At 42.0% G+C, this 24,968-nt stretch overlaps 1 protein-coding gene across 7 annotated transcripts in view; it reads left to right on the top strand.

Moving 5' to 3' along the window:
- The window catches only part of AHI1 (Abelson helper integration site 1), a 404,344-nt gene that overhangs the window by 84,853 nt on the left and 294,523 nt on the right, over nt 1–24,968 (top strand). For all 7 annotated transcript variants that reach the window (XM_088452390.1, XM_088452372.1, XM_088452409.1 and 4 more), the window contains exons 11-14: nt 1,529–1,661; nt 13,808–13,931; nt 15,746–15,975; nt 20,372–20,478. In XM_088452390.1, coding sequence (XP_088308516.1) covers nt 1,529–1,661; nt 13,808–13,931; nt 15,746–15,975; nt 20,372–20,478 — 594 coding nt within the window. The remainder of the gene's footprint in view (nt 1–1,528; nt 1,662–13,807; nt 13,932–15,745; nt 15,976–20,371; nt 20,479–24,968) is intronic.

Here is a 24,968-nt window from a genome sequence, read left to right as displayed (position 1 = left end):
GAAGCTTACCGTAGCCTGACCGGGTCCTGGCAACTTGCAAGGCCAGCAAGTCTGCGTCCACTGACACAGACCCTTGCCTCGTCCCTCCCTGAAAACGGGGGCGACTGCACAGGAACACCCACTCTGCCTCCCAAACGCCGCAACCTGGGAGGCTCTGTGAGCGTACTCACAGACGGAGGGCTGTACATGCGCAGTACATATCCTCTGCATGCGCAGTCCTCCCATCATCGGAGATGTGTGCTATCCATCGGGTTAGCGTACATCTCTGAATCAGGCCCCCTGTTAGTAAACCCCTCAGCCCAAAGAATCATGGCCTCAACAGCCATGCCGTTGAAGCCAACCGAGCTTACTCTGCATGCAGGAATGTCCTTGGCTGAGCAGGTCTCTAAATGCAGGAAGTGGCTATGTAAGTCCTGCTGCCAGTAGGAGAATGTTGGCATACAAAGCCCTCCGAGGCCAGTCAGGAACCACCAGGATGATGACAGTATTTTTTGCAGTGGGGAATCAAAGGAATTGGCGAGAACAGATACGCCAGCTTGAACGGCAAAGGTGCTGTTAAGGCTTCCACCAGATCCGCCTGTGGATCCCTGGTCCAAGCCAAGTACCACTGCACCTTGGTTTAGACGAAAAGCCATTAAATCCACTTCCTGCAGCCTCCAGTGCTACACTAGCTGGGTAACCACATCAGGATACAGAGACCTAACGGTGCCCACACACATAGCGATCTGGCCGATTCCGACACATTGGAACGACAGATCGTGTAAAATATGCCGAAATCGTGAGTCCCCACTCACGGTCACAATGCGATGCGCGTCCCCGCTGGTCGCACATCGCATCGTCAGATCTGCTGTGCAGTAGGGCAGATCTGACAATCTGGGATACAATACACAGTGAAAAGTCTGCATGCAGGAGAGATCGTTTAAAGATTGGACACCAAATTGTGTGCAGATCGTATGCAGAGCTGCCGGGGAGATTTTCAAGGGAAATCGTACATAAATCGTACACATCGGCTGATCGTGAGTACATCGGTATGTGTGTGGGCACCTTAAGTACTTATAAAGAACTCCCAATACAAAAATAAAAAAATGCATAAAAATAAAATGCATGTAGCTGCTCCTGCCGAAGTTGGTGCCTACTCCACAGGCACATAAAGTAGACTGGTTCCTTTTTCGATCCAGTGGGGCTTATGGGATGTAGAGGGAAGGAGTTAACTTGCAAACAAGTGTAGTTTAATGGGCCGACTCCTCACAGCGCCCTCTACACTAAGAGAAATCCCTTCTATGGTACTTCTCCTGGTTTATTCTTTAAATAAATAGTCACTCTGTATGGATTACTAGGTGCTGCACGGTTTCATGCTTTACTTTTTTTCACATTGCTCTTTATTTTTGTTGACTTTAAATACAAAAGTATACTGTACACCTTTAAAAATGTCTGTCACCAAAGCACTTAAAACATAGTGGCAGTCACTTTTAAAATTGCATGTGGCATTTTAAAAAACTGTTTAAATATTAATTTTGTTTTCTTGTAGGCTTGTCGTATTCCTAATAGACGCTTATTGTCTCTGCAAACCGGGCAAATGGGATGTTTCTCTGTGTGCTTTTCTCATGATGGTAGAACATTGGCTGCAGCATGTGCAGACAGGGATGGTTATCCGGTGTACTGTAAGTTTCTTAGTATATTTAAATCATATGTGCAGTCAGTTTGTGCTCATGTGTAGGTTTTATTTTACCACATAAAACATTGTACTAAAAAACGTACAACAAAATATAGCTATTAACAATTTCTGTTTAAGTTTGGATGGCTGCATAAGAAGTCATTGGGGCTTATGTAAGAGCCTGCAAGATGCAGCGACTGACGCAATGCATTTGAGCCTCCCGTGCTTTTAAAGCACCCAACATTTAAAAGGCAAAACCAACCTGATTTTGCCTTTTAAACGATTACAGCTTTAAAAATACAGGCCGTCTTGCTAGAATTGTGGCCGTGCCTGCCTCTCACAGGCTATTATTACATGAGCCCCAATATATTTTGCAAAGAACACAAAAAGGAAAGCGAGACATTCATTATGCAATGCATTTTCTGTTTGTATTAGTTCAGCATTAAAATATATCCCTTATTGAAATAATTTTTTAAATATTTGTCTCTGCAAGCTGTTTCTCAAAATCACGTTACTGCGTTGCTTCTTATAGGGCCCCATTTATTAATGAAGCTTAATACCAGCGGCATATTTTATTTAGTTTTGCAGTGATACAAATGAAAATGCCACTGGTATTCATCAGTACCCCTCCGGCCAGGTCCAGCGATGTCCTCCTCGTCAGCGAGGCCCTCTATTCAGCTGCTGGCAGCCTAACGCAGCTAGCGATGGGCTTCTGTGTAATGTGCATGCGCGATGGGCCATCTGCGCATGTGCACGATGCAGTCAATATCCTGACAACTGGGATTCCAGCAGTCAGAATGCCAACACTAATCAGAATACCGCCACCAGCATCCTGACCACCTGGATCCTGAAGGTAAGTACTGGGTTTAGGGTAGAGTGTTAGATTTAGGGTGCGGGGAGGGGAAGGTTAGGTTTAGGAACTAAGGGGGGGAGGTTAGGTTAAGGCCCCAGGAGGGAGAGTTAGTGTTAGGATTGGGGGAGGGTTAAGATACCGACCAACAAAATGTTGGTATTCTAACCCTGTGTGGATGCTGCCGTCTGGATTCTGAAGTTGAAACAGCAGGATTAGGAGAGGGATTTAATGTGAGGAAAAAGGAAAAAGCAGAGTTCAAGATGATACTCCGTCAATAGACTTGGGGAACAGAGGAGTGGGAGATATTATTGAAAAAGAGGGAGAAGGGAGAAGAAAAAGAGGGCCTTGGCTGCAAGAAAGACAAAGACTTCAGTTTTGGAAATGCCAAGTTTAGGAAATATGTTGTGGCATCCAGATGAAGACTGCAAACAGACAGGAGATGCCAATGAACAGGACCAAAGGGGAGAGATCAGAGGAAGAGCGCTAAATATGGGTATCGGTAAAATAGAGTTGGTAGTGGTGGCCCAAGGAGCTGATGGGTTCACCAAGGGAGGAGGTGTAGAGGGAGAAGAGACCAAACGCAAAGCAATGTGGTAGACCGAAAAGGAAGGGGAATTGTAGGAGAGGTAGAGTTGGATATAGAGATAGAGAGGGAGTGGTTGGACAAGTAGGAGAAAATCCAGAAAACGAAGTCTGAGTCTGAAGGAGTGAAAGGTTTGTAGGAGGAGGGCATGGTCAACGGTGTGGAATGCTGCTGAGAGGTCAAAGACTATGAGAATAGAGAAGTGGCTTCTGCATTTGGCCATAAGGAGTTATTGCTTAACTTGGTGAGGGCCGTTTTGATGGAGTAAAGGGAGAGTACGCCAGATTTATGTGGGCTAATTAGGGAGTAGGTAGAGAGGAAGGAGATGGAGGTGCTCAAGGAGCTTGGAGACATATGGGAGTAGAGAGGACAGTAATAAAAAAGGGAGAAGTGGTCAATTGAGGATTTCTTATGGATGGGGACACTGGGGCATGCCTGAAAGAAGATAGATTATCTATCTGAGAATATGGGAACAGGCATCAGGAGACAGAGACTGGAGGAGCTGGGAGGGGAAGTGGTCAGGAGGACAGGTGGAGAGGAGGGCAAGAATTTAAACGCCGGAGACAGGAGAGGATGACAAGGTTGATAGTCCTGGTATTGAGGGAGCGGGGGTGGATATGTCATGGAGGGATTTGAAGCAGTACTGTTTAGCAAGGATTGTGGTGATTTTGGCCTTAAAAAACTGGCGGGATGCAATCCTCTTGAAAAAATCACACAATCCCACTGAAAAATCAAACCCGCCACTTGGTAAAGGGCTTAAAAATACAATAGGTTACAGTTGCCCTCCGACAATACTTACCCCTTACTGGTTCCTCTAGACTTCCTTTCTTTGCCACTCTTTTTCCCCATTTCAATACTCACAGACCCGAGGATGCTCACTAATTGGATCTCCCTACCTTTGTAATTATTAGGTAAAGTTTTCAGTATTCAAAAGTATTGTGTTCCATAAAATTCATATGCAATGCAAATGCTACCTATTGCTATGGGTAAACCTGATGTGATTGCATTACATAGAATATTCTCCAATTTTTGTGGAACAACGGGGAATCTAGATTTGCCATGGTTAAAGAAGTAAAGACAGTTGTTTAGGTGTTCCTGACTTGGCAGCTTTTTCCTTGTCTATTTTTTTCTGTTACATATCAGACTGGCTCTTAGGGCCTGATTCAGAGACGGACGCAATGCTGGTATTTACACAGAACAAACGATAGTTTGCTAATACGCCATACTGTGCACGCGCATCGATTTGTTTTCCGACTACGTTCATACAGAGGAACCATTTGCAAAATGAGTGACAGGTAGTCAGCATTTGGGGGTGGTAACGGGGAGGTGGTTAGAAGAACACAGGCTTGTCTGACCATTTAAACTACATTTCATGGCCATGTATAAATTATTCATTTCGAACTCCTGCGTTTCAGGAGAGCTGCAGTGTTTGCGGCTGGTCAGACTTGCCTTATACGTTTCGTGACTGCCTGCTGTGCGTTGATGGTACCGGTGTTTACACTGTTACACATTGTTGGAGGGATATGAGAAGGCAGCAGTGGGTGTTCCTATGCTCGGCTGTGCTTTGGAAGGCAGGTATAACAAATATATATAGATACATTGGCCCCTAGAGGACTTAACGAGTCCAACTCTTATAATATTTTTTTGAAGTAATATATTGTTTTTGCATTTGTGTTAAAAAAAAATTTAGAATTTTTTTGACCTTGCACACGAGGATACTAATATTTGTATGTTTTTTTCATTATAGTTTTTCTATATATGTTTTTATTTTATTTTATTTTATTTATTTTTTCAGTATTGTGGCTTTATTATTGTTTTTAAATATGCACTTGGTGTTTATTAATAGCCATACTATTTACCCACAACGATTAACTATATTTCAAGTATACCAGTAACATAGTAACAAAGAAATTTTCTTGCTTATGTGCAATATGCTGGTAATCCAGTAGATGGCGTCTATATAGGCCTAATTACACATTGGCTATGCGTTCCTATGTGATGGCACGCAGTCTAATTTGATTTTTTACCATTAATGTTGTCAGGACATGTGACTTCCGGTTTTGGCGTGCGTTCCACGGTGGTGGGGCGCACGCCACTTCCGGGGGTCGCGTTCCTTTAGTTTCAGCATGCTCGTTAACCTGATTTTTGCTTCTTAATGTGGATCGGACACGTGACTTCTGGTGTTTGTGTGCGTTCCACGGTGGTGGAACGCATTTCACTTCCGGTTATCGCGTTTTTTCAATAATATTATACCTTTAGCGCTGGTGTGTATAGCGCTGGTCCTATTGTATGATCTGCACACAGGCAGGAACGCTCTACTTAAAGTGAGTGGTTCTATCAGGAGAGTTTAATGGTATTATTGTGTTTGTACTGTTTTTGCTACCCAGCAGGCTGTGCGGCTGGGGGTGGCACCTTGTGTTAATTGTTTGGGGTATTTAGTCTGGCTAGTATGGTGATGGTGTATATCCTGCACTTGGCTGCTCATTAGGAATTGTTGTTGCATGGTTGCTGAAGTCTTGATAAAGATCCTGGATTGGGATCGAAACGTCGACTGGACTGAACTCCTGTATCTTGCTGCTATGGGTATTTCAAAACCTGTTTTTGCATATATATAAATAAGTATTTTTTCATATATCTGGTGAGTGCCGATTATTTTCTCTGTACATGTGTATGTGTATATATAGCGTTCCCGCTAGGCTGTTTTAGCGGGGCGCGGTGCCCTGCCCTCCTTCTGGAGGGCAAAAAGCGCCCTGCCCTCCAGGAGGAGGGCAAAAAGCGCCCTGCCCTCACAGCCTGCGGGAGCCGTTCTCACCCGCGGGACGCAGTGTCCCGCGGGTGGAGAAACATGCGGTGACCCGGTCACCGCCGGAGAATAGACGCCGGGCGCATGCGCCCGGCATCTATTCTCCCTGTCTGCAGGGCTTGGGGGCTGCCCGGCGTGTCCGTAAGTGCCGGGCACGCCCCCAAGAGTGACGAAAAGGGGACGCGTCTTATAGGCACGCCCCCTTTTTCGATGACCACGCCCCCTTCTCGGTCGCGCACGGGCATGCCCTCTCTAGCTCCGGCGCCCTGCCTCCCGCCGGAGCTAGAGGGAACACTAGTGTATATACATATATATATATATATATATATATATATATTCCTATTGCTGTAGACAAGGCTATGTTAGCACAATTTTCTCCTAGAACCTTGCTTCCGCCTCTTGTCTTTGCGAACCCTATGTTCAAAGACACTTATTTGGCATGGATTTCTATTAACCACAAAATGAAGTTATATACTCCATATATCCCTATTTGCACCAATCCCCCCTTCTCATCTGCTCTAGACAGCATACTGTTTTCTTTACGGGGTGTGAAGGGGATCCCGACGATCAAGGATCTTTTTGACCCTGGGGGTCACATTTGACTTTTTTCTGACCTCAGCCACGCTTATGATATTCCTAACAATTGTTTTGTTTTCGTTTTTTATATATTTATAATTGTCACTTTATCCAATAATTACCTCCTGCTATTCTACTCCCTCAAGCTCCTGACCCGTTAGCTTATTTACTGTTTTTGCTTTGCACAAACGTTTTTCGCATTAAATATCTGTATAAAGATCTTGTTTCTGTAGATATTTGTAAATTGTGGACTACCTGTTGGTCTGTAGATATTTCATCAATCCCCACCTATAATGTACTGTTTACACATTTTGATTCCACTATGAACATTTACAGTGATGTTGCAAGAAGTTCATTTAAGAGAGCATGTTTGTCACAATACCAGCGCAGACATGTGGTTGTCGGGAATCTGGATGCTGTCCTAAATGTCACAATGCTAATTTTTCTAATTGGGATTTAGGTCCTCAGAAAAATTCAATAACACCCCTCGGTCATTAAGTCACGGTTGCAAAAGAGAAGACATCCTACTTCAGTGGACTATTAAATCTCCTCATCTGTTTATTTCAACTGTTAAGCAATTACTCCTGAAAATATTGTTTATTGAAAGACCAGCAGCGCTCCCTGATATTGACCACATTATTTATTATGGTACTTTGGGCCGTATTCAACTAGTTTCGCATCGGCGAGAAAGTTCCGCCTGCCTGACTGTTCGCCGTCTTTGCCTGTTTTGGGCGCGAAAACTTTTTTGTGCGCGCTCCCGATTTACCCCGTATTCAATTGTCAAACAGGCGAAAACGGGACCCGGCAATGTGAACCAGGCGAAAAGTGCAGGATGAATTGGGGGAATCACTCTGTACCCCAGAAAAAAGATGGGCTGACTTCGGAAATAATTATGGTAGTTTAGTATTAGCCCTAATTGAACTAGTTGGGGTACTTAAGTGGTGGTAATTGCTTGCTAATTAGCCTCTTGGTAAAAGTGTGGAAGAATGGCATAAAGCAGTGTTTTTTAAGCAAATAAGTAGTTCCATCAAATTTGGGGTGCTTGAAAATGGGTACTGGCATATTTTAATGTCCCTAAAGATTTAGAAAAAGTGAAATACCTCAGTCATACAATCACCTGCAATCCCCAAAACACTTGGCCCCTTCTTAGAGCACCCCCAGAAGCTTATTTCGCTAATTTGTGACGTTGTCCCCCCACTTTTTTCATTTTAGCCCCTAATTTCTAAGGAATTTTTTGGGGTGTTCCTGGAATTGTATTATTTTTTTGGGGGGGATAAATTCACCTTTTGGGGGGTGTACCAAGGGTTCTGAGTGGTTTCCCAACATCTGCACCCCAACATATAGATTTTACACTTTTTTTTTTCCTCCTATTATTCTGTGGAGAAAAAGTTTTCCCTATCTCAGTGCATTGACTTTTCGCATTGGTGAAAACGGACTGGGATTGTATACGGAGATACATTTTCAAACGGAATTTTTGCAAAAAAACTGCGAAAATGGCATTTCACACCTAATTGAATACGGCCCTTTGTTTAATAAATGTCCTTTTTTTTCATACTTGTAGTGCTAAGTGGAAAGGTTTAATGATGAATAACCCTGTCTTTTCTTCTCTCTTTGTGTTTTTCCCCCTCTCTTGTCCTTGTCTTTATCTTTGTATCTGTATTTGTTATTGAATATACACTAAACCATACTACTTTTGAACGATGATACTTCTGAATGTGATTCAACCCTGTTTTTGTCATGTTCTAAATCTATAATAAACCGATTTGGAAAATAACCCAAAACATTAGGCTGATTAAAAAACAAAAAAAATAAAAATAGAAAAGCCTTCATGAGGTCTCCTGGCAACACCTTAAAAGAAGACAACGGCCTGCGGGGAAATCTGCCTGTAAACCCTATGGATAGTCTGCAGCTCAGGGAATTGTGAAACTGTGTAATCCACATTGCAACCATGGGGTCATAGTTATTATTATCCTTTATTTGTATGGAGTCACAAGTGTTCTGCAGTGCCTTACAAAGTACATAAACAAATAATTTGACAAGTGACTTACAGTACAATATAGGACAAGGACATGGATAATATACATCGCTACATTAGTGACCATAACACCTAGATATGCAACAGAGCATAAGCAACCAAGTGTTAGGTGCCCTGGTGGGGGGTAAATAGTAGATGAAAGTAAAGTAAGGAGAAGCACAAGAGGGTAGAGACCCTGCTAGTAAGAGCTTGCATTCTAAAGGGGAGGGGCAGACAAACAGGTGTGACACAGATGGTGTAAACAGGGAGGACGGAGCATGTTGCAGCAAGTTAGGATGGGAGCTGGAAGGCTTTGATGAAGTAATGTGTTCCTTTTGAAGGATTGTAAAGAGGTGGAGAGTCTGATAGGGAGATGGAGAGAGTTCCAAAGGTCGGGAGCAGCAGGGGCAAAATCTTGGAGGCGGGAGTGGGAGGAAGTAATCAGTTTGCATGAGAGGCGGCGTGCATTAGTTGAGCAAAGGGGGCGGACAGGAGAGTGGAGGGAGATGAGGTCAGAGATGTAAATGGGAGAGAAATAGGTGAGGGCTTTGTAAGCGAGTGTGAGAACCTTGAATTGGGTTCTAAAAGGGAAGGGGGAGCCAGTGGAGGGCTTGTAGGAAACTGGAGGCAGATGTAGAGCGTTTGGAGAGGAAGATGAGCCGAGCAGCAGCATTGAGGACAGACTGGAAAGGAGAGAGATGGGAGTTGGGGAGGCCAGATAGGAGGAGGTTACAGTAGTCCAATCTGGATATGACCAGTGAGTGTATGAGGGTTTTGGTTGCATCCTGGGTGAGAAAGGGTCTAATCTTGGAAATATTTTTGAGATGGAAACGACAGGACTGCGAGAGGCTCTGGATATGTGGTTTGTAGGAGAGGGAGGAGTCCAGGATAACTCCAAGACAGCGCACTTTGGGGCTAGAAGAGATAGTTGTGCCATCAATTGTTAAAGAGATAGTGGAATATTTTTTATATCAAGTATAAAAAATTCTGCATGCTTTTTACAATTCTCTTCAGTAAGTAAAACTGCTTAACTTTCATAGAGTAATTATAAAGCAAAAACTAAAGCTAGCATACCTTTGACTTAAACTGTTGCAAAATCAAAATAACATGAATTGATATAAACACAAATTGCAGGCTGAGCAAAATCAAAGTTCACAGGCAATAGAGTGATGGATCAACTAGAAATACTAAAGGCTCCATTGATTGGAATTGAAGAAAGCAACCTTTTTCTGTGCTCTTTTCAGTAATAAAGAAAATCTACACTATGTAATAAATAAAAATAAAATGTCTTTGGTATTGAACTGAATGGGCCAAATGTAATAGGGTGAGAGTTTAGAAAATGTGAGTTTAGCAGTAAACTCTCACATTGGTTGAGCTTTATCTTCAAAATGGGAAAACATCTGAATGAGATTTTAAATCGTGAGAGTTTTTTAAGTCTAAAAAAAACATGCAAGTTCGCTCTGTTACTTTGTTTTTGGACTCTATTACATTGGCAAAGTTGAAAAAGTGTCAGAAACTCTCACTTTTCTAAACTCTCAACCTATTACATTTGGCCCAATGTGTTTTCCAAAACAAAGAGGTAAAACTTCAAGAACATTTAACAAAAAGAGAATTACTTCACAGGTTTATAAGTAGGAAAATATTTGAAAATGTAATGTTTGGTAGAAAATTATTTAATGATAAAAATAATCTGTCTTGTTCTAGCAGCACCTCCGAACGAGTACAATTCTCATGGTTGTTTCCGCTGGGAGCTTTGTTTAGCTTATCAGCTCTCTACAAGCTATAGCTAATCTAATGTACTTATTAAACTTCTTTCTGTAAGGACACTGAGCATGGTCAGTGCTTCCTTTTTTCTTTCTCTGTAGACTGATTGCCCTTCTTGATTGCGTTATGTGTATCTTTACTATCAATTTTATGGAAACCGTTTGCATTTATTTATATCAAGAAATACTAATCTATCATTAAACACATGGGGCAAATTAAATTACCCTCTGGTTGTATTGCACAGCCTCTTCTCTCCCAGGTTAATTTCCTGGATTTATTCAGTTAGAGACCCGTGAGCAGCCCCTAAGTAGCAGTTAATGCTAATTTCTGGTCCCACCTCCGAAAGGCACCATCAGATATAAGCATTAGGGGCTGCTCGTGGGTCTATTTGTAATACCCGGGAGAAGAGACTTCTTGACTTCTTCTTGAGATAACTGGCTGGTAATTGAATTTGCCCCATAGTAGGGGCAACCGATGATAGATGTCTTGCCATCAATGGTGGATAGCCACTGGTTCCCCAACTCTGATTGGTCCACTTCCGGAAAGTAAGGGAGCAGGGGTGACCATCAGTAGGTAAAACCATCAAGTGGTTCCTCATACCATCGAGGTTAACCACCAATGGTACCATCAATGGTTATCGATGGCCATCCCTACCACATAGTATGGGATGTAATCAGGAACCCGACCGTCAGAATGCAGACGGTTTCAATACCGACAGCACCATCCCGACGGTCATAATCCTGACAGATTCCGACGGTAAGTCTAGGTTTAGGGTTAGGCACTATGGAAAGGGTTAGGCTGCCGGAGGAGTGGATTAGCCGTGTTAGGCTGCGAGAGGGGTGGGTTAGGGTTAAGATTTAGTTTAAAATACTTACCAATATCCGTCTGGATTTTGACCCTCTGGATGCCGCTGTCTGTATCCTGATCGACGGCATTCTGGCCGTCAGGATTCCGTATCCAACCCCATAGTACAAAAGGGAAAAAAAACCTTTCTATTTAAATGCGCTGTTTCAGTGTTTGTGGCTGAGCTGCCAAACTGATTTATCTGTCACCTTTTTACATTTTATTTTATCAATTATAACAGTTATTTAAGTATATGACGTCAGAGCAGTGGTGTTCATATTATGTAATAAGAGCATACATGTATCTAATTAATGTACATAGGGCCTAATTCAATACAGATCTTTATTGCGATCCCAGCTGCGATTACGCACACAGTTCTGCTGCGAGAATATGCTAATGTCTGCAACTGCTCACCCAGCATAGAGACGCCTACTACCGCTTTCGCAGACCTCACAATCCTGCGAAAACATTGGTAACATCACGCAGAATTACAAGAGGTCTGACCTTGCTCAGAAATTGCAACTGTTGTCGCATGCAGTGAGTACTCAAGCTGCGTATGCCGTCGCAGTGGCTGATTTATGCACGCTCAGGAAACGGCGTTCAGACGGACAGGCATGCCTGGGCACTCCACCTCCAAATGCTGACGTCCCCTCCCTCGATCTGCAATGGCTTTATATCTGTGTAAGTGATTGCAGTGCGATCGCAATGCTAATTCACGCATGCCTACTGCGGTGCATGCACAGTGCGCATTATCGGCCGATCTAGGTATGCTGTTGCAATTGTGATCTATATGGGCAATCAGGCCCATATACAATGCCTAGACTGGGTAGCATGAACATAGTGTATGAAACGTGTATGATATTACATGTTACATGGTATTACATATTGTATGGTATTTGTATGGCAGGGGTGGGGAGCCTTTTTTCTGCCGAGGGCCATCTTAATATATAATCTTAATTGCGGGCTCGGTGCAGGCCACGCCCCCACCGTGTGCCGTCACACGGGGGCGGGGCCACAATCGCCAGTGATTATAGCAATGCTCGGAGCATCCTTCGGATGCTCTGGGGAGCTGTAAGGGCAGCGGTGTGACTGTCTGAAGTGTCCTAAGGATGCTCTAGGCATCACTGCTGAATAGATTCTGGCTGCAGGTGCCGTTCTATGCACTCTGCTAGCCAGATGAGGCTAGCAGAAAAAAGCTAAGAAGGGCCAGACCAAATGATCCCGCGGTCCTTATACGGCCCCCAGGCCTGAGGCTCCTAATCCCTGATGTATAGTATTAGTACATGTGCATGAATACAATTTGTCACTTGATTCATAACAATGCTAAGGAAATAGTGTGTTATCATAACATCATTCTTGCCTATACTATATCCATAAGCTCATATCTATGTACTCTATTACTGTACTCTTGGGTTTCATTGTAATAGACTAGGAAAAAAATGAGTTATGTAGATAAGTTCCCATTTGCACGAAGGCCACTAGATGGCAGTGTAATGCCAATATAAAAATACTATTACACTGTGTATTATCTATTTATTAAGAGCTATTTGTATAGCACACACATATTCTGCAGCACTTTACAGAGAATAATTGGTCACACATATATACTAGGGTTAATTTTTTGTCAGAAGCCAGTTAAGCTTCCAGTAAGTTTTTGGATTGTGGGACCAAATCGGAGCATTCAGTGGAAACCCATGCAAACTCAGGGAGAACATACAAACTCCATACAGATAAAGTACACTATTATAAAAATCATGATGTAATCCATATATAGATTTATATATACCATACCAACCCATTTCATAATCTTCAATCTGCTGAAAAGTTTTATAGTGAGTATGATTTAATGAGATTTGCCAAATATTACACAAAAAAATATATATATTTTGCTAAAAGCTTAGGGGAGATTATTTTACCCATATAGTAGTCTTGCATGTTATGTTTATGTGTAGAAATTCCTAGTATGGTAATATATTTTGTTTACACCCCTGTGGATGAATGTTTTTTTTTTTCTTTGCTCCTCTGCAAAGCATTTCAGGTTTGGTATTTTGTGACTGTGTTGATTCTTTGTTTTTTTTACTATTGATAAATATGTATGTTCTGATGGAACAACTGCATTAACACTCATGGATGGCTAATGTGTAATCATTAGCATTTAAGTGAGAGAACGCAAACACTAAGGGACTTAATTACAATTAAATACAAATGAAAGTGCAGTTGCACATCACACGTTGTATTATGCTTGAAAGTGCTACACATCCAAACAACTTGCGTCAGTATTCAGATTTATAAGTATCATGCACAAGTGGCCCCTATGTCTGGAGAAACTAATATGGGGCAGTCATAGGCGAGCAGAGTACAGTAAGGGAGTGCATATGGAAGTTAAGCACATCCCTATAGGAGTTATGTCTTTTGCAGGTCCATAAGCCTTGTGCAAATTTAATTGAGTGGTCCGGACTATGCGCTCTGTTTTAGGTTTCCACAAATGGCTCAAAATACAGAGAAAAACTGAATTTTTGCATGGATATTTTATTTTGTGTATGCAAAGAGTACATCTTCACACCCTATTCTAATTCATATACTTTTACACACTATTTTAAAATCATTCTTGAAAAATAATGTATAGGATCAATGGTGTTTTTTTTATTAAGAAAGCCAAGAATAAAGATTTAAAAAGTGCATCCTAAACATTTGTATGTATATGTTTTTCTTCTTAGTGTATGAAATTCCATCTGGACAGTATCTCAGAGAGCTTCATGGTCACCTCAGTGCTGTGTATGACCTGTGTTGGTCCAAGGATGATGAGCACTTGCTTTCTGCTTCTTCTGATTGTACAGTGAGGTCAGTTTGATATTGAGCTTGAAAATATGTTTTTGCCAATTTTTAAAGTATTGCTGTTTGTTAAATGAAGCAATGTACTAACCCTGGAAGCCCTGTTGCAGGGTTTTTGCTCCTGCTTTTGTGTAAAGGCAATGCATGCCCAAACTAAATGTCCTTCATTAACAAGGGAACAGAAAAATAATATTGTTTTCCAGAAAACTGTTCAGAAAAGTCCACACTAACAGCCTTGCTTCCTGAAATAAACAGGCTATACCCAGGGGAGTAGCGAGGGTGGTTCCAGTGGAGCATGAGCTCCGGGCGCCAAAATGGACAGAGGGCGCAATTCAGGTTTCCGAAATTCATGGGGCGCTGCACAGTATGACGGCCACCTGTTAGTTTTATGTCATGTTTGTTTGCTCTATATCCTAAATAAGTTACGGATCTGACATCCGTTTCTACATTTCATGCTCCCTCAAGCTGCCCAGATTCCTCCCCTCCGGCCCTCCCTCCTCTGTGATCATCTTCTGTCACCTCCCCTTTCCTGTCAGATTACATTCACTGCTCACCTCTTTAATTCCCTCCCCTCTCTACCATGTGATCGGCTCTTTGTCCCTTTCCACCTTTCTTATTGGCTTCTGTCACCACCCCTTTCCTCACCTTTTCTTATTGGCAGGTAAGAGTTTAAAAAAAAGTAACTGCTTTGCTATATAAAGTAATGAGGTGTTCCTAGGCATGAACACAAAGTGTTATTTGAACTGTCTTTTATAAAATACTGTATTAGGAGACCTGAAATAATGTTGGTAGACAGAACATGATTAGTTGTACTCGCATTAATATAGATGCAATGTATATTTGCTAAGTAGGAGCACAGCTGAGAAGGGAGCTTCCTATAAGTGTTCCCAGTCCAGTGAAAGTTGTTTGGGGCCGTAATTGCAGTAATAAGCTGTGCACCCTGTAGAATCTCACTCTACCACATGTATTCTGTCAATTTAAGTTAAATGATCAGAATATATAATACAGTCTCCTCTATTGACTAATAACAATGATTCTAAGGAGATAAGTCAGATCCTATGTGCTATACATAAATAAAGCAGTGCCAAAGGAACTACCCGTTACTGTCAGATAGCACATCACCGCAGCATTCCATTCCCCCAATGGGACCTCAATGCCCAGCGTCATACTGCCACTGTTTGCTATTTTTCTCTTCACTTCAGTATTCCCCCGCAGGCTGGCCATACTCCACTGGCACACTTGAGTACATGGGGGCGCTATGACATGCAGTTTCTCCGGGCGCCAAGGTTCCGGGCTACTCCTCTGGCTATACCAGGACATGCCAATAGAGAAAAAAAAACAGTGTCCTTGTTAATTAAATCCTTTGGCCAGGTATATCTGATAAGGGTTGGGTACGGGATGCCGGAGCTCAGGATCCCAGCACTGAGAATCCCGACGTCGGCATCATGACTGGGTTAAATACCGTCACCGGCCGGTAAGTACCCTAAACGTAACCCCTCTTCCCCCACAGCTTAACACTAACTCTCCCCCTAGTGCCTAACCCTAATACTTACCGTCGGTATGCTGGTGCCGGAATTCTAATTTGTGTCGGGATTCCGGCGCCTGCATTCTGAGCACAGGCGTCCTGACTGCTGGGATGCCAAGTACATCCCATCTGATAATAATGACAATCAGGGTTGCAGGCTTATCTCAGACACCCAAATATATAGAAAGCCAATTCCCAAGGCATAGAACACCATCTTACGACCCATTTACTGTAATTCATCACTACCCATTTTGGGATCACTCCATTAACCTTTATCTGCTTTATGCCTTTCCTACAGATTGTGGAGAATTGCAAATGGATCTTCATCTGCCTCAAAAGTGTTACCTCACCCGTCATTTGTATACACAGCTAAGTTGCACCCATTGTCTGATTACCTGGCAGTGACTGGGTGCTATGATGCTGTAATTAGAGTGTGGAATGTGAAAGTGAAGGAAATTAATGGGCAACTTGTTCAAGAGCTTGATGGTCATAAAAGTTTCATCAATTCACTGTGCTTTGATGCAGACGGTAAGTTTTTCTAAACACTTTCAGGATTATTTTGAATGTGCACCTCTTTTACTGAGAACCTGTCTTTGTATGAATTTGTGGTTATGCAAGTATAATAATGCTTAGCTTTCCTGCGCTGTTTCAGCTTGTTAGTGAACATAGAAAGTTAAGCTGGCCACACATCTAAAGATTATCCAGCCAACTAGTTGGTTGGTTGGAATGAAAATCTGGTAACGTATGGGAGTAAATGAAGATCAGCAATTTGCTCCTAAATGCCAGAAAACAGATGAAAATGGTCGTTCAGACAAGTTTGTTAACTGTTTGATCTAAAAATTTTGTCCATTTTCCGGCGTTTGGGAGCAAATTGCTGATTGTCATTTGCTTTCATACCTTACCAGATTGTCATTCCAACCAATCAACTAGTTGGCTAGTTGGACAGATAATCTTTAGATATGTGGCCAGCTTTAGTGTGTGCTGCATGCTGGAAAGGTAGAGGACAGAATGATAGCAATGTAAAGCATTATGGAGTATGTGGACACTGCATAAGTAACTGTTAATAAATGGTAATAAGCTGCCTGAGAGTTAGTATAAACTGTTTTACAATGTGACTTTCAAACGTGTGATGTTTTTCTGTTTCCCTGCAAATAACCTCCTTTTTGGTTTTGTACACTTATAAAATGCACAAGACAGTATGGCAAAATAGGGATAATCTAGAAATATTACAAGAACATTCAAGTGCCAGATTTAAACAATAGATAAAAGGCATAAACTAAAGATCAGGTAAACTCAGATCACCACCCTTTGCGCTTTGTGGGTTTTTACATTACCCTTTGTAGTTACTTACATAAAATGTACATTGTTTGTAATTCAACCAAGTCAATTGCAAATAGCTTTTATTTAAGTAGAAATTGCATTTGGTGCCATGTCTATTTATATATTACATACATACATACATACATACATACATACATGGGAAATTATCAAAGGATATGAAATTGATAGCACTAGGCCAGTGATTTGCACACAGGAAGTGTACAGCAAATATCTATTCTATGACTTGTAGCATTGTTAGGGATACCTAATATGTGTATTTTGTTACAGGTTACACTGGCTGAGTGTTTTGTTACATATAAATAATGAGTGTGTTGGTATTTTTTTACCACTCTTGTTTTTACATTTCAATATCTTTAAATCCTCACCGGGGAGACATTTCTTCTTTCTAGCTTTGTTAGAGTCAGCATGTGTTTATACAGTATGCAGTGACATTTGAGATGATGTTACATCCTGTAGAAACATACAATAAAGGTATGGACAGAGTACAGAGCACCAATCTACATGTTACAGGACTCAGAGACTGCCACTCTCCTGTGAAAACCCTGGTGATGATGATATCAAGGTTTGCGGGTAGAATAGGGGAACATTGCTTCTCATGCATATTGTTCTATATAGAATGCTGTGCAGATGGGATCCATTCGCTATGGTTTCTCACTACTATGGGATACAGGGACCTATAGCGACAGCCTGGTTCCTGTGTGGATGGTGCAATAAATATTTCTACATGAGTATTTGCCTTTTTTGGAGTACACACAGTTTTTTCATGGTGGCTGAATTTGCTTCTTAAATTAATTTTTTATAAACACAGTTACAGATTGCTTTTCAAACTGTATTTTTATTTGTTTTAACAATGTTTCCAAAACTTAATAAACTTTTCTTGTTAAAGTGGAGAACAAAGTCAATTTAAAATGCTTGAACTTAAAGATTATCTGACACTTTGTAATTGTAATCTGCATGTTACCTCTGGCAAGTGACAAAAGATGGCTATTGTGGTCACAGATTATCATTATAAACCCTCTCTGTTCCCAAGTCATTTACTCATGGGTACAGATGACAAGAGTAGAATTTATTGTTAAGCCTGCTGCAGACAGGTGCCTGTATTTACATGGAGTAAAATAACCCTGAGGTCATATTCATTAATACTCCTCTATGTCTTCTGTTGATTTTGGCTTTGTTCTGCTTGATTCTAACTTGGGTTCAGGCTGTTAGTGTGCAAATGGTAGATTTGCAAAATTGTCTCAAACTTAACGTAAATGTAAAATAAATAAGTCATAGGAAGTTTATACAAATGCATTTTTTGTTAGGAATCGACTTTTTACTAATCTGTTTCAGGTCGAATCAAACCAATATAGTATATTTCAGTTTGCATTTTCATTCTTATGCTTGCTTATTTTTGCTTCTTTTTTTCCACAACTTCCTATATCTGATTATTATTTAAGGAGGAAACTTATTTAATTGTATTTTTACAGAACCTCACTTAATGATTAATAAGACTATTTACCAAACAAATTTCTCTTTCTGGCTCACATTTTTTTGTCATGCGTCTTATTTGCATTAATTATGCAGCAAAACACTTTAACTGCACAGGAATTAGTTTTAAACTCATACAAAATCACGGGCGCTCCATTGCAGCACTTCTTATACAGATTCAGACTCATTCGCACACTGATACCCACAGTACTGTAACAGGACTCTATACCACTCTGTGCAGGCTGCTTCCTAAACCCATGATGTTGCAGTGGTTGCTGCTGCCTCCCACTGCATTCTGAGCAGCTCCACATACTGCATGGTGCCTGTCCAGTGCACCTGTTATTAGTGGCTGCTTCCAGCACCCTGCAAGCCACATGGAGGTGTCATGTGGTGATGACGGTGCTGCCCACAGGGCCTGCGCTCTCAAATTGTGTTAGTCAAATAACATAGGCTTCCTGGCTGTGGGATATAGAGGGCAGGAGCTCAGTCTTCATTAATATTTTTCTTAAAGGGCTGATGCTCTTACTTGCACCTCTATACCCCATTGTTTCAGTGTCCCAAAATGGGCTATGAGAAAAGGATTTATCATATACTGTACATAGAGATCCCCTGTTTGTTTGTCTGTCCCTCCCCTTTAGTATGTAAGCACTCACGAGCAGGGCCCTCTCCCCTCATGTGCTTCTCCTTGCCTTACTTGTGCTTTAGTTTACAACGGCACCTAACACTTGGTTGCTGACACCCTGCTACTTATCTAAGTGTTATGCAGCAATATTTATAAATCATGTATTTGTACTGTTAATGACTGTTTTTTTTCTTGTGTGCTCATTTGTTTATGTACTGTGTAAGGCGCTGCGGAACCTTTGTGGCGCCATATAAATAAAGGATAATAATAATAAAATCCCATGTTTGTTCTGCAGATTATAAATTAGACTCTTAATTTTTTATACATTTATTTAAGATGTATCATTATTTGCTCATGGATACTATACTGGATTATACTTATATAATAACAATTGAGCATTTTAATTAAAATCATAAACTGAACAACACCATATCAGCGATTGCGCTGAGCAAAAAAAAATTGTGGATCCCCGGGACCCCTTACTTTAAAAGATTGGGGTTCTATTCCTCTGTTTCTGGCTCAATTCACATATTATGAGGGGTGAGGACAGGCAGCAGTTGGGACAGTGCTGAGGGCAGGTGGCAGTTGGGGTAGAGCTGGGGGTAAAGGGGAGTAAGGTAAGACAGTGCTGGTGGCAGGGAGGGTATAAGTGCAGACAGTAGTTGCGACAGAGCTGGGGGCTAAGGAGGAGGCTAGGGGCAGTCAGTGATGGGGGTAGGAAGGGGGCAAGGGTAGATGGCTTGTGCAGTAATGGGGGGCAAGGAGGGGGTAGGTACAGGCATACCTGGAGCTAGGGAGGTGGCAAGGGTAGTTAGCAGCTGGCACAGTATTGGAAGACAAGGCGGGAGTTAGGGGGGGCAGTGCTGGGGGTAGGAAGGGGCAAGAGTAAATAGCACCTGGGGCAGGCAGTACTGGGGGTAGGGAGATAGCAGCCAGGGCAATACTGGAAGGCAAGGAGGGGATTGGGGAAGTACTCGGGGTAGGGGGTGTCAGGATAGCAGCTGGGGTAGTACTGGGGGTAGGGAAGGTTTAAGGGTATATAGCAGTTGGTGCAGTCCTTCCTTCTGCTGGGAGCCAGTGGGCCAGGTCACTGTTCTCTGCCTCCAGCTCCCTCCTGTCTCGTGCAGTGTCCACCTCCCCAGCCTTCTGCGTGCAGAGAGCTGGCTGAAAGAGTCGGGATGAAACGCAGGCTGCTGGAGGGGACCGGCACCACCGGTGGCGGCAACTGGATTAGGAGATGCTGCTGGCAGGACGATTGGTTGAGGTGATGCTGCCGGTAGGGCGATTGGTAGAGGAGACGCTGCCAGCGGCGATTGGCTGCTGTGACGCGCACACAGCGCTTTCAAGAACGGAGTCCCTAAATGCCTGTACTGCGTATTTTGCGATCACTGCCATATTTTATAGTTGAGTCTAATATCCTTGACTGTCTCATTGGTACAGTTAATTTTCTAAAACTAACAACTTTTTCCAATATTATCCATTGTAATCTAGGAATGTACATGTTTTCTGGAGACAGTTCTGGACTGATAATTATGTGGAATACAGAGATCAGCAAAAGCTCACGACAAAATCCAATTGAGCTCTGGACTATTTTGAAGGTAAATCTGAATTATTTTGGAACATAATAAGTGTGGAGAGTGGGGCAGAAGGGTGGGGGGGTGGACAGATAGAGTGTGTGTGTGTGTGTGGGGGGGGGTGGAAGTACAGAGCAGGGGGTGGGATGTGGTTCCTTTACTGGTATAGTAAAATTAATGAAAACAATAAAAGAGACTCGGGGCCTGATTCAGAGATGTGCGTTCATCCTCGGAACAACTTACATCTCCGATGTTAGGTGTCTGCATCTGCAAAAGACCCATCCATAGGCAAATGCAGAGGGGTTTCCGGTTGCCTGGAAACCCCCCTCCTCAGCGCACACCATGACCACAATAGAAATAGTCATATGATAGAATTTTACTAGAGCTGCATGTCAGCATCACAAATTAAATAATCAGCACCACCTGTGGATCTTTTAACATGTCAGCCAATAATAAATACACCTGTGCAGCAACTAGGAGATCAGGAAAACATGCAGTGTTAGGGGTGCACTACTATAGACCATCTATAGGGATAATTATTAATACTGTATAATATACACTATCCAGTGCACAAGGAAACCAATATGTACATATATGTCCTGGGCAGTGCTCGGTTCTACTGCTGCTCCTCCAGACTACCGGACTTGCTCCAATGCTCTGGAATGGTGCCCAGATCTGAAATAAAAACATTAACTTCAGGCAGGATGGCCCTACCACTGATCCTAATGGGTTAACTATGTTTGCTGACTCTGTATATGTCGGAATTATGACACACACTGCACTTTGTATGACACATAGCTGTTTAAGTGCTAATGGTGCCCTCTTCATGGACTGACCAGACTTGCTCTAAAATCAAACATTTGGAAACCCCCCCCCCCTCTAGAAATTCACCGTTTGCTACTACCATCCATTCTATAGTTAAGGTGCGTACACACTAGACGATATTTTACACGATTCACCCGATTTCGACACATCGGAACGACAAATCATGTAAAATATGTCCACTCACGATGCCGATGCTCGTACCCGTGGGTCGTAGATCGCATCTTCAGATCTTGCCTACTGTAGGCAAGATTTGCCAATCTCATTCACGATTTTGTGCAGATTGATCTTTAGTCAGATTGGACACTTTTTAGCACTATATTATGTCCTGGAGTGCCGGGGAGAATTCAAGGGAAATGGCTCATGATGTTGCAATGTGAGCACATCGTCTATTGTGTTGGCATCTTAACACTATGAAGTGGATGAGGAGCTGAATGACTGTGTAAAATGAGCTTGGTTTTGCCGTTCATCCAAAAGACATCTTTACCATTTGTATATTTTCATATGGTAGTAAAAGATAGTAGACATCATTTATTAGGTCATTGCAAGCAGGTACTGTGGTTCTGCATATTTTATATTTCACCTGTATATGAGTTGTTTATACATTGTAATACATCTGACATTACTGAATGTATGGGTTGTTTAATAATAATAATGCAAGATTCAGAATAAAATAAAACAAAAGCATTATGGCTTATTCTAAATAAATCGTAATTTAATGATTAGGATGTACAAATTAGACAAATGTGCAGTTGTTAATTATGGCTGAGCTCATTTATAGCGTAGAATCACTTACTATCTTGGGTAATATTATATATATATATATATATATATATTTATAGCAACTTATGAAAGAGCTATAAAATGTCACATTTTAATTTCTTACATATTGGAATTAAAATAGACATATTTGGGAATTTTTAGCAGCGATCAAACAAAGTACTACATAATGTTAAACAAAAAAAGACTCCAAGGGTGGTATCCAAGTAGCCCCGAACATAGTTCAGGCGCTACTGGATAGCCGCGATCGGCGAAAACCGAGGATTATGTTTTTTTTTCACCCTATGCTATTATTTTGGTTGAAATAATAGGATAATTATTCCGAAAACACATAGGACCCATGCTAAGTTCGCGGACCTAATGAGTTTTCGCCATTTAGGTGGTGAAAAAACGTCACTTAGCATGGATTATTTTTCGGGACACATCAGGTCCCAAAAAGTATCCACGATAAGTGCCGGTGTCTGGTGACACTTTGGGGCTAATAGTATAGCCCCGCCGCGATCAATTAGCAGTGCTGCTAATTGGATACCTCCCCAAATATTTTACTTAATTACAAATAAAACAAAAAACTGTTACATACTTATTCAAACCCCCTATTTTAATACATGAAAGCATCCCCTTTAGCTTCAGTTGTAGCTGTTGAGTCTGCTTGGATACATCTGTGCAAAAGTTGCACTTCTGGACATTTTAGGTTTCACCCATTCAACTTTGCACTGTTGCTTGCGTTACATCTGGTTGGATAGAGTTGTGGGTGAGCAGGTATTTTAAAAGGAATCGGTATGTTATGCCGCCGGACCAAAGCCCGGAGGATGAAATACCGACGCCGGAAGACCGGCAGATTGACATTCCGACAGGGTAAATATTAGCCCTATCCCTACCCTTCCCCCCACTAACACTAACCCTCCCTTATGCTGGGCATACACTATACAATTAGGAGACCGTGACCAAGCCTAAGGGGTGAAACGTGCGTTGGTCTACAGGGACGCCGGCTTTTGCGCAAACCGGGTCCCTCCTATCTATATAGCAACTCTCCACACTATAAAAGAAACAGGTATTTATTTTCTTCTCTATCTCTCCTTAGAGGTAGTGAGGTTAATCCTCACCAAGGGAATCAATTCCCCATACCTCAAGAAAGGAGATTTAGATTATCTCTCCTAGTACCTCCTCTTAGGCACTTGTTTCTGAGGTATTCACTGCCTGTAGCAAATACCCAGTCAGGGTCATAGATGACTGGAACGGAGGAGATTCCTTTTCCTTTTTTTCCTTTCTACCTGTACAAAAAATGTCTCTTCTGTATCAATGGAAACAATTATAAAGAGGTATGATTGATATATCCAAAGATGGATTGTACTACACAGAATGGAGATTTAATGTGTAGCTATATGTTGTAAGTGTTTACTAACTTATTTATGGCATTGCTTACCGATCACTCTCACCCAGATTTTAGGTCTCCTAAGGGAGATTATTTTCTAACACATTCCTGCAAAGATATGATCTACATTTAATTGTACTGTCATTTTCGCTATGCTTTACTGTACTCTCATCAGCTCCATATCTTGGGGCTGACAGCAGATGCAGGGAATCTGATTTATCACGTACATTGGAATAAGGGACTCTCATTGATTATTCAATGTCGATGGGCAAATAACCAATAGCAGATCCCTATTCCTATTCTATGTATGTGCTTTTCATGACTGACTATACACTGTTCTTTCGGAACCGGTGAGACATGCAGGATTTTTTTATCAATATTACTGCAGTTCCCTGCTAAATGTGTTAAACAGTCTCTTATGTATATCTATCATTGCATGCTTACCTGGTTACCTGAATTTAGGAGAACCCTGCATATTAAATCTTATTGGAAGCTCTTTTGGTTACTTTAATCCAGGAGAACAACATATGTGGTTTGCCTCCGCGCAACATATGAAAATTTCTGTGAACCTGGGTGACATATATAATATACAACTTATAGTTGACAAGTTACACTTATTTGATCATTATTTAAATTAATTAAATTTTTGCATTTTTGTCGTTCTGGATACTACTGGATAAATGTGTGGTCTATCCAGGGCCGAAACTAGGATTTTTGTCACCAGGGGCAAGACAGTAATTTGGCGCCCCCCATGTAATGCCCCTGTAGTGCAGCTTATTAAAAAAAAAATACTTACCTTGAACCCCGCTCCTGCATCCAGCGTCGCGTCCGGTCCGCCGGCTGGTCCTTGGAACTATGGGGGAGATGTCATGACGTCTCCCCCATAGTGCCCGTGGGGAGAGCCGGAAGCTGGAGTTCGGGAGAGAACTCCAGCCTCCGGCTCCGGCTACACCGCATCGCTGCAGAGAAGGAGCCGGGCGCTCGCTGGTAATAAATATTACCAGCGGACGTCCGGCTTGGAGCCTCTCTGCAGCGCCGGGCTGGAGGTCACTGGCACCAGGTACAGCGGCTCACCCGGTGCACGTGCACCTCCAGCCTCCCCCTAGTTGCGGCCCTGGGTCTATCAGATCCAGGCAGAACTGGAATGTGTTTAACTGTTTAATATTTTTTAAATGTATGTTTCTTTGATGTTGTCTGTCCTAACACATGATCTCTATGATCAATTCATCAATTCAGAGCTGTATTAAAAGTTATGTTTTAAACTGAATATACCAGTAAAAGTGTGCCCCCAAACAAAGAGTCTTCTTTACCCCTCTTTTTTCTGACACTACAATTATCTGTCAGATATCTGTCCAATCTGGCTGGTTAGAATGAAAACCTGGTAATGTATGGGAGCAAATGACATTCTCCAGTCACAAATCAAGACAGTGCATTGTGCTTATTCGTGACTGAATGGTGCCTCAGGGGATATATCATTTAACTGCCGCCAATCAGCATTATACATTGCTCTTTTTATTCTATGCTAAGAATGTCATTTGTT

This window comes from Taudactylus pleione, unplaced genomic scaffold, assembly GCF_031769625.1.
Source record: "Taudactylus pleione unplaced genomic scaffold, aTauple2 ptg000006l, whole genome shotgun sequence".
In the NCBI taxonomy this organism is placed as follows: Eukaryota; Metazoa; Chordata; class Amphibia; order Anura; family Myobatrachidae; genus Taudactylus; species Taudactylus pleione.
Note: the sequence above shows the minus strand (reverse complement) of the source record. Positions and strands in the feature narration are given on the sequence as shown.